Source organism: Aythya marila (genome assembly GCF_965140915.1).
Source record: "Aythya marila genome assembly, chromosome: Z".
Taxonomy (NCBI): Eukaryota; Metazoa; Chordata; class Aves; order Anseriformes; family Anatidae; genus Aythya; species Aythya marila.
The window spans coordinates 40,617,467-40,631,686 of record NC_139080.1 but is presented as its reverse complement, the minus strand read 5'-3'; the positions used below and the strand labels follow the sequence as shown (position 1 = coordinate 40,631,686).

The 14,220-nt window shown below is 37.1% G+C and overlaps 1 protein-coding gene across 3 annotated transcripts in view; it reads left to right on the top strand.

Moving 5' to 3' along the window:
• The window catches only part of PRUNE2 (prune homolog 2 with BCH domain), a 136,737-nt gene extending 123,863 nt beyond the window's left edge, over positions 1–12,874 (top strand). For all 3 annotated transcript variants that reach the window (XM_082783678.1, XM_082783677.1, XM_082783679.1), the window contains 4 exons: positions 754–885; positions 1,041–1,127; positions 4,710–4,808; positions 11,321–12,874. In XM_082783678.1, the coding sequence (XP_082639804.1) occupies positions 754–885; positions 1,041–1,127; positions 4,710–4,808; positions 11,321–11,342 (340 nt within the window). In that variant the 3' untranslated portion in view covers positions 11,343–12,874. The remainder of the gene's footprint in view (positions 1–753; positions 886–1,040; positions 1,128–4,709; positions 4,809–11,320) is intronic.
• Positions 12,875–14,220: the final 1,346 nt, after the last annotated feature.

Below are 14,220 nucleotides of genomic sequence, written 5' to 3'. Positions count from 1 at the left end.
TAGAACTCTCAGGCATTCAGTTTTCTAAGGTGTGACTCAGTAATTTTTCACTGTAGTTTTTAGGCAGACATGCCTTGGGGCTGGAAGGCAGAGAGAACAATTTAAACATTCTGGTGATGAAGAGCTCCCAGGTGAGGCAAGGATTACTAAAACTGAGCAAAGCATCCATATGTATAGTCCTGGCCAAGAATTTAAAGCTACCCTTTCGTTTGACTGACTACCCAGCTTCTTCTAGGTGAATTTGGCCCTGGGGGGGATAGTCTGTCTCAATGCAGAGCTGAAAAATTTAATGAGTGTTTGAAACGTTTTGATCACAAAATGAAGTAATGGCATGGAGTACACTGTCCCCTTGGAAGGCAAGTTGATAGTCAAGTTCTATTAGCTTTGAGATACAAAAGGTTTATAGCTTGCAGTCACAGATTCAGCCGCAGTAATCTGAAGGTCATAATAATTGTAGAAAAGTATCTTATCCTGACCCTTATTATTTTTGCATTGAGCAAACATGATAATTAATAATGAAGACACATTTCTCAACAGTTAGAATTGTGGTTTTCTAGTCATAGTTCTAGAGGTAGGTAGTATGGTGACCAGTTCTGAAAGTCTGCTCTTGGTTTAAAAGAAAATAAAACACTGTCTTGCCAAAAGACAGTTGGCATGTATCTTGGTTGGCCTTGATACATTCCTAGTAGACTGATTTTTATTGTGTTTAAATCCGTAATTTAAAATACATACTCACTTCTGTTCTCTTATCAGGTATGTAATCAGTACCTTAGAGCTGATGGTAGCAGAAGACTATATGATTGTATACTTGAATGGAGCAACACCAAGGAGGAGGATGCCTGGACTGGGTTGGATGAAAAAATGTTACCAAATGATTGATCGACGGTGGGTAGTATTTTCCTTTGTGATCCACGCCTATTATTTTAAACATTGTCCATTTCTGTTGCTCCCCTGTATGACAATGTTCAGTGTATATGATTTTTGTGTATGTTTTGTATTTTCTTACTTTCTTAATAAACTGTTGATTTTCTTTTTCTTAGATTGAGGAAGAATTTGAAATCATTCATAATTGTCCATCCATCATGGTTTATCAGGACAATCCTGGCTGTGACACGACCTTTTATAAGGTATGTAGTGAATACTGGTTTAATGCTATGTCCCTAAGAATACAGAAGCACTCTAAATCAACAGAAATGGCTATTAATCTCTCACTGATCTGTGCTGGGATGATTTTGACAGTTAAAGTTGACTTCCCCTAAAGTGAGTGGGGAAAAAAGTTGATTTGTGTGGGAATGCAGCTGTGTACAATATGTATATGAAGAATTGGTAAATAAGTTCTTTAAAATTGTTTTGTTCTGAGCCTATTTAAAGGCTTGTAGGAAGGGGGTCTATATATGGTGATAGTCCATTGTAAAAAAACGATGACTACTGAACAAGATTAAGCTATAGTTCTGGTTTTAAAAAAGTTAGTTGCTGCTCATTCAAGGGGACTGCCCTGAGCTATTTGACCTGGTTCCAAATAAAAGGTTTTCTGCCACCAAAAATACTTTGATTGGTTAAAAACAAAGAAGTGTTAGATACAGAAGACCTCAAAAATTTTTGAAGAAGATGGACAAGTATACAGCTGGAACACTGAGATCAGGAGAGCACACGGACAGGCATGAGAAAGAGTTGCTTCAAATAAGAGGAGTGGCATCTTGTGTACAGAAGCCACACAGAGAATTACACATGAGAGACAGCAGAGACGTCTACCCTGAGAATACAGACGAGAACGCTGAAAGTGTCTGTCACAAGGTGCGCTGTCCTGACAGGGTAACTGTGGAATGGAGAAGAAAATGACTTCTCGCACTGCTGCTTAATTGCAACAGGCAATCATAACAGCGATTCTTCTTTCACATGTGACGACTTCAATACCAAGTAGAAAGTGACAACTGAAAATACTAGAATAACACAGGAACCAGCACCTGGAATTATCAACAGTAATAACAGGGGATTCAGTTAGATGCATTTGGTGTCTGAGATGTTTCAGTTGGCTTACTATTTGCTCCAGATAAAAGAGTAGACAGTAAAATCAAATATGCCCCACCTGTTTGAATTCATGAGTCATTTATTTGAGATGGCCAGGAGCAGCCACACATTTTGCACTTCCAAACTGGTGATAAAGTTCACTCTAAACAGTTTGACAAACAAAGTTAACAGTCCATAACTAGATACAGTAGAGACCAGTTACAAATCTCCATTCCAGCCAAAAGGTAGATTGAGTCTCAGTCAGAAGCAGAAGAATGTGAAGTGCAAATGGGAGCTGAAAAAAGGTGTGCAAGGCATAAGGCCAATGTGACATGGTAAAATCACAGAGTGGTTAAGGCTTGAAGGGAGCTCTGGAGGCCATCTGATCCAACCACCTCTGCTCAAGTAGGACCATCTACAGCAGGTTACCCTGGACCATGTCCAGGCAGTTCTTGAAGATCTCCGCGGAGGGATACTCCACTACCTTTCTGGGAAACCTGTGCCAGTGCGCCATCACCCTCACAGTGAAGAAGTTTAGTTAGACCCTCCTGTGTTCCAGTTTGTGTCCATTGCCCCTTGTCCTATCATTGGGCACCAATAAAAAAAGCCTGGCTCTGTTTTACTTGCATCCTCCCTTCAAGTATTTATAGACATCAATGAGATCTGCCCCTGAGCCTCCTCTTCTGAAGGTTGAACAGTCCCAGTTCTCTCAGCCCCTCCTCATAAGAGAGGTTATTCAGACTCTTGATCATAGAGCACCTCAATCATTTGGTCACCATCTGTTGTACTCCTTCCAGTATGTCCATGTCTCTCTTGTACTAGGGGGCCCAGAACTCCACATGAGGCCTCACCAATGCTGAGTAGAGGGGAAGGACCACCTTTTTTGATCTGCTAGTGATACTTTACCTAACGAACCCAAGAACACCATTAGCCTTCTTAGAGGCAAGCGCACGTTGCTGACTCATTTTCAACTTGGTTTCTATTCATCAACTTGGAAGATGAGTTGAGGATGTAAGAAAGCTGAACCCCTCTCTGAGGACAGAAGAGCAGTGTGAGAGAGATGAGTAAAAAAACTGGAAGGCATAAAAGGAGACAGTTAATTCAGTAAAAATCACTATGTAAGGAGAAAGAAACTTGATTAGACTGAAGGCCAATGGCTATATCATAGTTTGCTAGCCCAGAGCTGTTCACTGAACTACTGACATGTACTGTGGGAATTTTAGAGTAAGAAATGAATTGCTCCCAAGGCAAGGAGAGAAGGTCCCAAGATAGTAAGATAGCTAAGCCACTTAATTTTAATTCTGTTTCAGCTGAGATACAGGGCAAACCAGTAGGAATCAAGAAACTAAAAGACAGCAAAACGGCAAGGGACAGTCAAGTCACTGAGAGTTTTTTCTTTTTCTCCTTGTTGTCCTTCTCCTTCTCCTTCTCCTTCTCCTTCTCCTTCTCCTTCTCCTTCTCCTTCTCCTTCTCCTTCTCCTTCTCCTTCTCCTTCTCCTCCTTCTCCTTCTCCTTCTCCTTCTCCTCCTTTTTTTCTTTGTTGTTTTTGGTTCTGGTTTTATTTCAGTCTGTAGAAGCTTCTGATTGGTTTCCAGCTTGCCAAGTTACTATAGTTGGCAGTTCAGATGGTCCAGACTATAGTTACATTTTGGATAAAATGCTAAGAATTATCTATCTGTTACTATGTCTTTCATTGGACGATTATGGGTGATTTGCTCATCTTAAAACATAACCATTGGCATGCTCCAGTGTGTGTGCTGAATGTGTGTGTGTGTACAAAGAGAAATGAAAGTGGGTGACCTTAACTATTCACATTACCTTCATGTATTCTTGTTTTAGCTGTCTCACTTTACCTTCATAAAAAGATATGTATGGTAATGTGAGGGGAAGTAACCTTTTGCTCAGAGCTATTTCAGATGCTTCACATTGTCTGGTCATAACCCCAAATCATCAGTGAATAAGAAAAAATACATCGTGTTTTACATGGCCTAACAGTTAAGAAAATTTATGCTCAATCTGTCACTGTTACTGATGTTGAAAGACTATATAAACGAAACCAGAGCTGGATTTGGATGATTGCTTTATGAGTCAAATGAGAAGGAGAGATTTCACCTAAGCTAATACATATTAAATAATTCAGGTTAAATAAGTGAGTAGTTTATATTTTTAAAGTATGCTTTCTCAACACCCTTAGGCTTTTTCTCAGTGTTCATTTCTCAAACACAATAAATGATCATTATGCACAGCTGAACTAAACAAGGGAAGTATTTCCCTGTAATCAGTCACTGCAATAAGAATAGGCACACACATACCCAATCAGATGTGTACTCATCTAAACAAATGTGGATATTCAGCTGTATTATGTTTGAGAATCATAGCTAAATATAAATGCTAATTTGTCATGATCACCTTAAGTGAATGTTTTCCATCTTTTTTTTAAATGTATGTGTGCTGCAGAGGATTTGGTTCTTTTTGTAATTTTAATACGTCTCCTAACTGCAGAACTAATCTCATTGCCTAGTATGTAGGCATTGCAATTTTATAATACTGTCCTAAATACTGTAATCTAGCCTAGCCAAAGAACAAAAAAATAAAAAAATAACGTCTAGTCTTGATTTCAGTCTAACTAGGCATCAGGTATGCATATGGTCAGTCAAACTTAGGAGAAAAGTCAATTGACATATGTTGTTTCTGTGTTTCAGCTCTAAGTTCAGTAGTAAAATACAGTACGTCAACACGTTGGCAGAGCTTCGTGAGATGATTCCAATGGAATACGTGCACATACCGGATAGTATTGTAAAGTAAGTGGTGTAGAGACAGAATGTACTTGGTCTAAGAGAAACTATTTTCACAAACTAGTAACAGTGTTTCAGCAACTATAAGAAAAATAGAAAACCTCTACCTGATTCTGTGACAAATGCTTATGTGTTGTTCCACAAAAAAAACTCCACTATTAAACCCTGAAGAAGGAAAACGCTGTGTTGCTGAAACACAAAGCGCAATAAATATGCAATCCTAGAGGAACCAAAGCTTATAGAAAGAGGAAAGTTTTGTGTTGGACCAAATAATACTACTGGTAAAATGAAGACAAGATTTCAGGCTCATAGTCCTTTCATCACGTCTATGCCTATATAATCTGGGTTGGAACAGACTGTTTATTCGCTAGTTGTAACTCAGAAAGAAAATAGGAAAGTTTGACCCTTCTACAGTTAGTTATCAGCTTACATGTATGCTATGTCTTTGCATAACTTTTACCAATGTTTAAGTAGAAGTGTTAAGTTTTAGCAATACAGAACTTTGAACTGAAACCATAATTCAGAGATAATCTTGTTCAAAAGACACTGACAACCCAGATTCACCATTCATTTTCTTGTTGATCTCTGATGTTTCAAACAAAGCCACTGAAAAACAATGGCTCAGTTCTTGCCTCTTAAGTTTATAGGTTTCCTAAATGCAGGTAGTTCTGAAGGAAGTTAATTTCAATTACTCAAGTGAGCTGGCTTTTTTTTTTTCAGATATCAAAACAAACTGAAGTGGTATACCTAGACTGAAAACCTTTGAAATCTATTATGGTTTTCATGTTAGTCATTATTACAAAGATTTGCTGCTGGGGACTGTATTGCTTTTCTTCTTTTTATTAAATATACTAGGTTTTGAACAGGCAAGCATTCTGTTTTGGTGAGTAAATAGACAAGTATGATTATATTTTCCTTATGGTTTATCAGTGACTTGGTATGAAGAACGCTTATTTTGGAGCTGTCACAGATCTCTTCAGCCCAGGCAGGAGTTTTCACACATGCCTCACAGAGGTGAAAGCAGCATAACGAGCTCTTCATCAGACCAGTGATTGCTCTGATTCTTGAGGTGTCAATCCAGGGAGGAAGTGTGAAGCTCAGGTCTGCATGGCACTTGTAAAAATAGTAAATTATAGTCATGAAATCAGGTGTGAGAGGGACTTTCACTCAAATTTGTTTGGTTTTGTGACTGCCTTAGAAATGGAGTAAAAAAGTAGAAGTACAAGGAAAGTAGAACACAGAGGTCATTGGTCACCTGGTAAGAGATGACCAAGATGTTTTAACATCCCTACAGTTCCTTCAGCCTCCCTCTCTCCCTGATTCCTGTCCTCTCTCTTTTGATTTCCATAAACAGTTTTAATTGTCCTCTTTAATACAGACCTTATCCTAATACTCCAATGTGTTTCTCTATTTGCATTCCTTGCTGTGTTTCACTGTTACACTATCTATAGCAGTGCACGCATCCTGTGTTACACACTTCTTTTCTTCCCTATAGACTGTAAAGTCCATTCACCTCAGAAACCAAAGGTGACATAATCACAGCACTGGTCTGTGGAGACTAGGATTCAGAGCTTAAGAAATTTTAGCAAACTGCCTGTGTTTTGTCATCAGCAGCCAGATGAGTGATCATGATTTTGCTGAAGACAAAAATCAAAATGTGACAAATGTGCCCATTGGTGGCAAGCTTTATCAAAATGTCATGATGTGATATGAAGTGGGTGTGAATTGAAGGCACAGTGAGTGGTTACTCCCATGCCAAAGGGAGAAGAGCAGAGATGAATTCAGGTGTTAGCTTCCCTTCTGCTTCAGGTTGAGGAGGATTACTGTAACAAAATAATACAAAATGCACCGTTCAGCAGTCTAATTACTCTACCAGCAAGAACAGACATACCACTGTGGTTATGAGGAACCCCACCTGTAGCAAGTATGTGGGTTTATGCCAGGGTTTGGGTTGTGTTGTTGTCTGGTAGTTTTTTACTGAAGTGAGATATAATATGCCTGGTGTATCATATGAACTTGCATGTCTTTTCTCTTCCTTCACCCACTCTTATCTTGTAAGGTATGATGAAGAGAAGTGTATTAAGAGAAGAATGAGGTAAAACTTGCTTTCTAGCCCATGCTACTGCTCATAGCAGACTGAATCTGTGTGACAGCCCTTCACCCACAGGTGACCTCAATAGCTGAATGAGAGAGGCCTTCCAATGTTGTGGAATCCTACTTTCCCCTTCAAGCTGTTGAGATCAGCCTCCTTTGCAAACAAAACCTACTCAACTGTAAATGTCCTTGATTTGGCCCAGGCTGCAGCTACTTTGATTCTATCTGATAGAGCAATTGAATGCTTTCAGCTCTGTCCACTGGGCATGCCTCAGATCCCTGCTGCTTTTATGTTTCTGCCTCCAAATAATTTTTAAAAGGAGTTGCAAATTAAGATTGGGTTGAGAATAGAAATAAATAATATCATAGTAAACTGAAGAGCCTCAGGGTTTGTGCGTAATACTGGGTGCCTATTTTAGAAGCATGTATTCTATTTGTTCTTTGCTTTGCTATTGCTCTGCTTCTCTCTTATGCTCTGCTTGCTTCTTTGTTTCTTTATATCAATAACTTTTACTCATGCAGACTGGATGAAGAGCTGAGGGAAGCTTCAGAAACAGCTAAGTAAGATAGCTTTCAGCTGGATGCTGGCATTATATTTATTTGGTTCACAGGGATGGATTGAATGCAATACGTTTGGTACAACAATCAGTTCATAGTTCCAATTATTGTGTAAGTTTCCACATCTGTGAATTGACTTCCCCTCTCACTGTAAGCAGCCTGCTTTTATACAGCTGGGTCACAGAAAGAAGTAAGCACACTCTTAAAAAAAAAAAAAAAAAAAAAAAGTTTTGCTATTTTTTGGCAATGTTTTACAGTCACAGGGAGGATTTAAGTCACTTTTTTACTCCATTACAGTGGTTTATTAAGCATTTTTCTACTTCATGTGCTGTGTTACATGGTTCAAATAATTCTTAGGAGGTTCATATCATTCTTTTTGAAAATTATTTTTTTTTTACAATTTACGAAGTTAACAATGGTTATTATATCACATTCTCTGTTAAGGCAAGTAGTAACTTCTTTCTTTCCACTGTTGGTTTGAAGGGCTAGTGGATTAATACTTGATAATATTGTATCACCTGTGGTAACTTAATAAATCAGTGTCAGATGATGATCAGGTACTTTAAACTCACAACTGTAATTTGGCTTTAAGATGCTAAGGCAACACAGTGTGAAGTACCATAAAAATCTTGAACTGGAAGGACACAGTCCTTGATTCACTAAGCTAAGCTTAGAGATCATTTATGCTTTGCACTTTTTCTATGCATCCTTTATACAGGATTCCACAGAAGGGAATCAAGTGTGACATTTTCCCTGCAATTTTTGTAACCAGAGGGTGTTTGTTTTTTTAAAGTTTTTTTTTTTCTGCCTCCTTCCTTTAACTCTTCTTTAACCTATATACTTCAGAATTTTCATCTTTCAACTTCTTTGTAGAATTTTTTATCCTTTTGTGTAGTACACATTTTTCACAAGCTCTCCTGAGATAAGCTTTTAAAATGACCAAAGTGAAATATCCGAAACACTTGCCAATGTTTTTTGATTCTAACAATTTAATTGCCTCAGAAGCAATAAAATCATATAAGTAGTTATCTGATACCACCTGTACATTTTGTTAAACAAAAGAGTTAAACAAAAGACCCACACAACCCTGAAATGTAATTTCTATCTATTCTATTCAAACATTTTCAAACACATTGGATAATACTGCAATGAAAACTGTGGGGAAAAAAAAAAAAAACTGTTTTCTTGTTAAGCCTTCAGTTTAAAACAGGGCAGGCTGCAGCATAACACGTGAAAGGGGAACTAAACATTCATGTGAGTTACCATTAATTACTGTTATTGTTGGATGTATGAAGTCACTGTAGTGTGTTTTGCTTCCCCAACCTAAAGAAATATCTTAAAAAATTATTATACAAACTAATTTGTGTTGTAGGCACAAAGCTCACTAGATTCCTGTCAACAGCATTTCTGTGTTTGTGCAACCAAAGGTACTCACTACAGTTAGTTACTACATCCCCCAAATAAGATTTCATATTTGAAGAGAGAAAGAAAGAAACACAGAAGAAATGTTTACTGCTTCCTCTTTTTTCCTTGTGCCCAGAACTAGCTGCCTCTCAAATGATCCAGAAATCACTTCAGTGGAACAGGAGTAAGAATTTGTGCCTAATACTGTCATTTTCTTTCAACATTATTTCACAGCCATATTACTAGGAACAGAGACTGGGTAGACTCCATAAAGCTTTCTGGAGAACTAAATGCTCTTTTGTTTATTTTCAGGAACTTGATTCAATACATGCAAGCAGAAAAAACACTGCAGTTGAGATTTTTTCTATTTGCATTGCAGATGTGTGAAGTGTTCTTGACAATTTTCAGAGACAGATGCAGTTCTTAGCCTGAGGATCTTCAGGTTATGTGGAAGACTTAAAGAAAAGTTATGTGAAAGACAGAAATCATGCAACATGATCAGAGGGAAGATAATCACATGGGTTTTTCTCAAAGGGTGATAATCTTGCAGTCTCAAAAGACTGTGGTGGTTTTACCGTGCTAGGCAGCTAAACACCACAACTGCTCTCTCACTGTATGGGCTGCTGCAGGGAAAGTTAACATCCCAGCCAGACACAGTACACTTGCCCTTCTCACCAAGAGGTTTAAAGAGTCTTCTCTTTGACTTCAGTTTCTGGGTTGTCCTTTTGATGCCTTTCTTCTCTTTGCTTTTTCTGCATCTCAGCTTTTTTCCATAGTTATTTGCCTAAATAAATTCCAATTTCTTAATTTCTTTCACTTTCAAAGCCAGACTGGTTCCCTTGGAAATGGGAACATGTCTCCTCTGACATACTGCTCCTCTGTCATGCCGTAACCGAAGCATGCAACCTGCTCTGTTCTCACTGCACATCAGTGAGGATGTTTGTAGCCACAGCATGTCACACGAGCACAAACTGTGTGTTTGCTGGAACAGCATGTCAGGTGGAGTAGCCATTGCAGCAGTCTGTGTACTGTGCACTGTGCCCAGTGTGTACCAGGGAGTAGTGATTGTGGACTTTGCTGTCCCTGCCCACCTGACTGTTACTTAGTAACACACTGGTGTCTCACATGGAAATACTGTTCAGGAAATAGCGTTCACCTGACTCTTCGGTAAAAGATCCCGTCACTTGAAGTAAGCAAACAAATAACCAGAAGTACATACAGCAAAACAGGTGCATAAACAAAAGGGAGCTTTTTTGCCACTTTTTTTTTTTTTTTTCAAATAAAGTCATACTTCAGTAAACTACCACAGTGTTATACCTGGTTAGAATTAAAAATCAAACTCTTGATTCCTGAGCTGTTGACATAAAATCTCTAAACATTTTTATTTTTTTTCTCAGATACAGTTTATTCTGTAATGAGTCAATATGAGAACTGTTTTTTTTTTTAAAGTATGAGAAGAAAAAATAAATAACCTGTTAAAGACTATTTATGGTGTAAACTTTTTGGTGGCTTGAATAAACTTTCTGTTTTTCACAAAAAGACACTGAGCAGCTTATAAAAAGCAATATGAGAAGAAAAATTGTATTTAGCTTAAGCAAGTATAGCTGTGACTGAATTAATGTCAATTCTCGACATTTGTTTTCTCTGCATAAATATGTATCTTCCTTTGGAAGTGTCAGTAATTTTCCTGTGGTCGTATCACACACTTCTGGTGTAATTTCTTCAGGATTTCCTGTGTAAATATCTCCACAATGATCACAGCAGTTTTACACAGCCGTTTTTTCTGTATGGTTTCTGCTGAAACCTCTCTGGAGTCTGCCCACCTCTTAGGTTGCTTCTGCTGTTGTTTTTTTCATATCTATTGTCATGCTCTTTTGTATACTGTTTTGTTTAACATCTTCCACTACCCCGTGACTTCTAAAAAGGTTTCACTATAAAATAATCCACTGTGAAGAATTCTGTGTGTTCTATAACTGATAGTGACTTTCAGAGGTCATAAATATTCAAGATGTTTTTCAGTTATGTGTTCCAAGAGGGAAATTGTGTCTTGATGCAATGTTTGGGATGACAATTTCTTATTCAAAAGAATACTTCCAAAGAATTTGACAACTTGTTTGCACTAAATGCCAAAACCATACTCATAGAAATATTCTTAGAGGCACCCATGTCTTACCTTACTGTGGTGTCATCCCACCGGTGGATCTTTCCACGGCTGGTGTCCAATGCTACTCAGATTGAAATTGCTGTGCATGTAGTTAATAGGTTTCAAGAAAGCAGCAACATTCTGTATTTTCTACGTAAGTGAGGTAGGATGTGTGTAAATTATTTGACACTGATGCATTTAAGTAAATGAGATGCTCAACACTTTGCGGGAGGCTGGGATTGTGGAAGTGACTGGCCATGTGTACCATCCCACTAATGTCCTTTCTTTCATATTTTTTTGTTTCTTTTTTAATATGTAGCATTGACATGACCCTGAAATAACAAGCATCACTGCCAAACATTTGAAGAAGAGAGCATGCTTGGATTTTCGTCACCCAGACTCCTGTGACCATGGTGTGCAATAGGCAATTTGGTTCATTTTGTTTGTGGTATGACTTTTTTGGTGCCATTTTGGAATCTAAGAAGACCAAACGGGCCAATCCTGTTGCCATGGAAACAGCAAAAATTTGGACCTACCTATTTGTTGTTTTCAGAAATAGAGTTTTCATTAGGAACACTATATCATCTAGCATTGTTTTCTGTAAATGCGTGTAATTTCTGTTTAAAATTATGTTTTACCAACAGTATGCCTCATGAATGAGTCAATGAGGATGTAGATTTTTGTTTTAGTTCAGTCTTCAGCATATTAACATTATGCATAACTGAATTGTTATTATTACAATAAATGTTAGCTTAGTTGTTTCAAAGAGCAGCAGCAGGCTTATTGTTGAAAAAAAAAATAATCCTAGAAACAATGCAGGATTTTCCTTAAAGTATTTGTTTCTGCTGTATGAAAAGTCTTCCCATCTTCATTTAGCCCTAATAACTTTTTATTTTCTCACAGAAAGGCCTGATACTCTAAAAATAATAATTAGTTATTAAAGACACTTCATAGAGGACAAATGACTAACAAAATAATTTTAATCACTTACTTTTTTCTTTATTTTAAGCATAGCTTTTAGAGAGGTAGCAAATCCTGTAAATTTTTGTCAGATGTTCTAAAAGGCTTTGAATTTAATTATTTTATTATTGTTTTTTAATGCTTTTCCAGTAGTGTTTTTTTTTTTTTTTAAAGTTATGACTCTTTGAATGGCATCCTAACTGAAATCACAAAGGCTAATGCTATGAATACCAAAAAAAATGCACTTAGTATTTTCTGCTAACAACTAACGACTGAAAGGTAAATATATAAATTTAAAGTTGGGAATCACAATCATTTGTTAGAAATATATGTCGAAGTATTATTTGAAGTATGCCTAATATCAAAAATAAGTATTACAATGCAGTTTGTTGTCTGTATCATAAAACATATCGGTATAAACATGAAAAGAAGAAAAAAAAAAGCAAGTATTTGTTGTTTGCTGCTGTCCTGCATACTGCGATGAAAGACTCTGTAGTAAGTTCTGATACTCAAATGGAAAATAACTGTAGTGGCTCAGACCATTCTTTTACAAGACAGTGCAAATTATTACTTGAGTGAATTCTGCTTGTCTGCTTTAAAAAGTCAAGAGTATGACCAATGCTTTCTCTTCCCCCAATGAACATATTGTGTGCACTTGCCAAACCTGCTGACTCATCTACCTTGTGGGATGTCCTAATGGAAGTAACAGAATTATGCGCTCTCTGAAATATTATTCCCATCTTCAAGAGATTTTCATGTGCCCTAGAATTACATCTGTGGATTCTCTACTTGTCTTTTAATTAGTAATCCTTAGAAGTCATAATTTTCATTTTATGTATGCACTAACTCCAGTCCCACTTCCAGTCCAGAATTATTAATTAAACAGAAGACAAGCAAAGTTTGCTTGGGCAATGAAATTGCTTGGGCAATGAAATTTAAGCAAAAGTCAGGACAGCACAAGCCTTGATTTTTCAGTAGGATCTAAACTGAGAGTGAAAATTGTATTTCGTCCTTCATTTAAAAAGTTGATAATTTTGTTCTGTGGTTTGCACATTTCCATTTGTGTCAATTTGTATCTTATATTTGCAAGAGGAAGTCTGTAGGCAAGGGAGCAAGCATCCATCACTGTGTGCAGTTGCTCAGCTACTGTAATGAAGTTTGACAAATTTGTCAGAAAGGCAAGAGGTTGCCAAATGCTTACTTATCTGCCAGCAACAAAACTGAAATATCTGCACATCTATAATCCTTCTCTCTACTGTCAGCTGGTGCATTTTATCTGTCACTCTAGTTAGCTTGTTTTATCACATCTTTCTGTCAGTTCCTCTTAACTTTCACATTCAAGGGAGGGCCTAATCCTGCTGACCATTGTTGCTGCTCTATAACCAGACCTTGTCGTCATTAGGATCTGATAGTTTGCACAGTTCTCAGATATTTGAATCTTGGCTTGTGTCTGCCTTATAAAAGTGCTGTCACTTAGAATATTGGGGATATTGCTTTATGTACAAATTAATATTTGTATTAACTTCCAGTTGCTAATTAAGCTAGATCTAGATCAGAAGAGCATTTTATAGCATGAAACCACATCTGTAAACTTGTAGTTCAAGCCACTAGAATGGACAAGTTGACTTGTGTTAGGCTGTATGTGAGAGGAATGTTTGCTGAAAGAGAAGTTCACCACAAAGCAGAAGTTCAGCACAAATTTTCATGTCTTTGAGACATAAATGGGTTGGAAGACATTACATACCACTTAACATTGGATGGCAGCCCAGAGGTGAATTTCATTCTAAAGGCTTTGTGTAGAATCACTAAACAGCAAAGCTACATAAGAATTAATTTGATGAACGTTGATAGACTAATAATGGCAGCCTAAGAAGGTAGGAGTTTGTTTAAGCCAGGTGTCACATCACCAGTGTGATGGTGCAAAAATGATTGCAAGAACAAGGTGTGGTTGTCTTTGCTTATTAATATATTTTAAAAAGTTTTTTAATGTTATGATATGGCAGTTATATATCATATTAACAATAATGTATCAATATTAATTAATTAGTAGTTTGTTGAAAAAGGAATATAGTACATGTAATCACAAAGTTATAATCTTTTATATAAAAATTTTTTCTACCATGTATGAGAGTGCTCAGATCAAATACAAATCAATAGTTGCTTTTTTTTTTTTTGTTAAAAGACCTATGCTGATTTAAATTATAGATTAAGCAATACAAGGATATCTGATATCATTGTATGCATATATATATATGAATC